The following is a 3,473-nucleotide window of genomic DNA, read 5'->3' on the forward strand; positions in this document are numbered from 1 at the left end:
CGCACACACACACACACACACACACACACACACACACACACACACACACACACACACACACACACACACACGCACGCGGCCGATGACCTGGATACGCTTCAGTCTCTCAGGACGTCAGGTGAGATTCTACTCACACACACACACACACACACACACACACAGATCTCCCAGAATCCTCTCTGCCTGTGTGTGTGTGTGTGAGAGTGTGTGTGTGTGTGTGCGTGTGCTTCTATTCCTGCACTCTGGTGTCTGTATATATGATCTGCAGCATGATGTAACTGTGCTGTAACTCCATCATATGTGTACCAAATGTAATGCAACACTACCATATAATAATGTCGCGGTCAATCAGTCAGAGGTGCAGTGACAAGCGTTATTACTTATGTAGATATACATAATAAGGCGTTGTCACTACACCAAATTCATAAAAATTGAACAAAACCTTACAGATCTCCATATCACCACATGATGAAGTAATTGCATCTAAACTACAGTTGTATCCACTCACATAAAAGCACTAGACAAATAAAACTGTTTGTCCAAATAACAATAAAAATCAATAACCATTTTACCATCATGCCTCCATGAATATTGATGTTTTTAAAGTTTTTTTTTCATGCCAGTTTCTTAAATCGTTGATTCTGATATTTTATATAATTGATCACTGCAAGCTGTTGAAATTAACTCAATGTGACCTTATCAATTTGTTTTTTTTGTGATATTTGTACATTGTAAAAAATGTGGCAGTTAAGAAGAAACTAACTAAAGTTTTATTATAATTGCATTTATTATTATTTAGTATGCTGGTTTTATTTCTGTGATCATCTATATTGTGTGATATATATACACGTACAGATCTAAGTTTAATGTGTTTTGTTATTAAACAAATGCTCACTAGCACTCGTGACATTAACCATACACACACTGTACCTGAATGATGATTGTATTTCTCTCTTGACGAACTCATTTGTATTCTCATATCTTCATTGATTTCTGTTTACTTCAAGTAATGATTAAATAATTTCTTTATCAGCCAATGATACGTGTCCAGCTTTTGTCTGCTGACTCCATCTGCATCAAATAGCTTGAACAAAGATTTTTTATTAGGTTCATTTATTTTGTCGAACCTGAATGAGAAATATGTTGGTAATAAAATTATGTTGTTGACCTTAAGAGTTTATTAAAACATTCCAAATCTGAACAATCTTACGTTGAACAATGTGCATGTTCCCATCATGCATTGCAGCTTGAAATGTTATGTGGCTCCTGGTATTAAAACAATGATTGCTTTACGGTTTCCTGGTTTAATTTATGCTGCTGCTGTTGGTTTTCTGTCATACGGCTCAGAGATTTTACTTCACATTTGTTAAATACTGACTACACGAGCATCTCACCAAAACGCTGGATTTAATAAATCTGCCTCCAGTTTTAAAGGGGCAAAAAAATGGCACAATGTTAATTAAATGCTGAACAGAAGAAAACCTTGAAAGGTGATTTCAAGTGTTCCTTTCTCTTTGGAGTGTTACAAGCTCTTGGTGCATAAAGAAGATCTGTAAAGTTGCAAAGACTAAAGTCTCAAATCCAAAGAGATATTCTTTATAAAAGTTAAGAGTCAGCCACACCTACCTAAAACGGCTTGTTCTAACACGCCCCCACATGTCTACGTCACTATGTGGGAAGATTTGCATAACGCCGCCCAAATGTTCACGCAAAGAAAGAAGGCGTAACTTTTATTCTCGCTGTAGTATTGTTGCTGCCGCCATGTCGTGAAGACGCTGTGTGCTTCGTTGTGAAAGCGAAACTACTTTGTTTGTTCTTCCAAAAATGGACACAACTAGAAATCAGTGGTTAAGTTGTATTTACAACACTGTTCCAGAACACTTCAACCCAAATATTCAGATGTGTGCAGCACATTTTATGGAGGACTGTTTCCTGATCCTGGGAGAGTAGACTACAATGCCGGCTGTTCTGACTCACAGACTGTAAGTACGTTTTTTATATTTAAAGAATTTGCCACTGACGATTCAAACGTGAGTTTTGAGCAGTGTAGAGTAGCACTTGTTGTTTGTCATTTCTCCGATCACAAATGCAGACAGAGTTTTATGTTTACGCGGCGTGATGCAACGCAACGAGTAAAAAGATAGTACAAGTCATTATAATCCGTAATTATGTCTCCACTGGATGCAACAAATGCCTCGTTTGTAATGGGTTGTCATGTTTTTGTCTCGTCGCTCCGGCCAGACAGGGCAGCACAGTATGACAAAATAATGTTCTTTTTAGCAACATCATATGACGCCTTTAAGAGAACATTCAAGCTCAGCCTGAGATGAACAGAAGTGTTGGAGTCGTCAGAAAGTTTAATTAAAAAAACTGCGTGTAATGGATCGCCTGAAGTTAGATGTGATAATGCTATAGAAAATCTGTTTTTATAAATTCACTCACACACGCACGCACGCACACACACACACACACACAATCACACACACTCACGCACGCACACACACACACACAATCACACACACTCACTCACGCACGCACGCACGCACGCACACACACACACGCATGTAAAACTACAGACATCTGATTCAAAACCACTGAGAGTGAAAATGTTCTTCAGTCATAACGAAGAGCTGATCATAATTTCTGACAGGAAACATCAGTCGTACATCATTTTAAAAGCTCCTGCATGATTCAGAAGGAGCTCTCCATCTCCACGTCGGCACATTGGAGTCCGTTGGCAGCGGCGGTGTCCAGCGCGTCCTTCATCTCTCGCTCGTGAGTCTGATCCGGGACGCCGTTGATCTTGGAGAAACTCTGGCTGATCTCCATGAAGGTCTTATTTTTGGTCTCCGGCAGAACGACGAGCAGATAAATGGCTCCAGCGACACACACCACCACAAACAGCAGGAAGGTAAACGTCTGCAGCGCCTCCTGCAGGAGCACAAACACACACACACACACACATCTGAGCCAAGGACATCTGGAACATCAGGCCCGTCTGACATCACATACACACGCACACATACACACACAAGTGCAGTATGGAGTACCTCAAGGCTCAGTACTAGGGCCGTTACTTTTCACTCTTTACATGTTACCCTTGGGAGATATCATCAGGAAATATGGTGTTAGCTTTCACTGTTATGCTGATGATACTCAGCTCTATATTTCTTCACGGCCCAACGAAACATACAAATTTGCAAAACTAACGGAATGCATAGTCGATATAAAAAACTGGATGACAAGTAATTTCTTACTGCTAAATTCGGAAAAAAACAGAGGTGTTAATTACCGCACATAATAAACCTAGAACACTGTCTAAGACTCGATGGCTGCTCTGTCAATTCTTCGTCATCAGTTAGGAACCTAGGTGTGCTATTTGATAGCAATCTTTCCTTTGAAAACCATGTTTCTAGCATTTGTAAAACTGCATTTTTCCATCTCAAAAATATATCTAAATTATGACCTATGCT

At 39.6% G+C, this 3,473-nt stretch overlaps 1 protein-coding gene across 1 annotated transcript in view; it reads right to left on the bottom strand.

The window, feature by feature from the left end:
* Positions 1–2,498: 2,498 nt before the first annotated feature.
* The window catches only part of LOC107701829 (solute carrier family 2, facilitated glucose transporter member 9-like), a 9,941-nt gene continuing 8,966 nt past the window's right edge, over positions 2,499–3,473 (bottom strand). Inside the window, exon 7 of the mRNA XM_016503955.1 lies at positions 2,499–2,931. Coding sequence (XP_016359441.1) covers positions 2,692–2,931 — 240 coding nt within the window. The 3' untranslated portion in view covers positions 2,499–2,691. The remainder of the gene's footprint in view (positions 2,932–3,473) is intronic.

Source organism: Sinocyclocheilus anshuiensis, unplaced genomic scaffold, assembly GCF_001515605.1.
Source record: "Sinocyclocheilus anshuiensis isolate Anshui unplaced genomic scaffold, SAMN03320099.WGS_v1.1 scaffold3745, whole genome shotgun sequence".
NCBI classification, from domain to species: Eukaryota; Metazoa; Chordata; class Actinopteri; order Cypriniformes; family Cyprinidae; genus Sinocyclocheilus; species Sinocyclocheilus anshuiensis.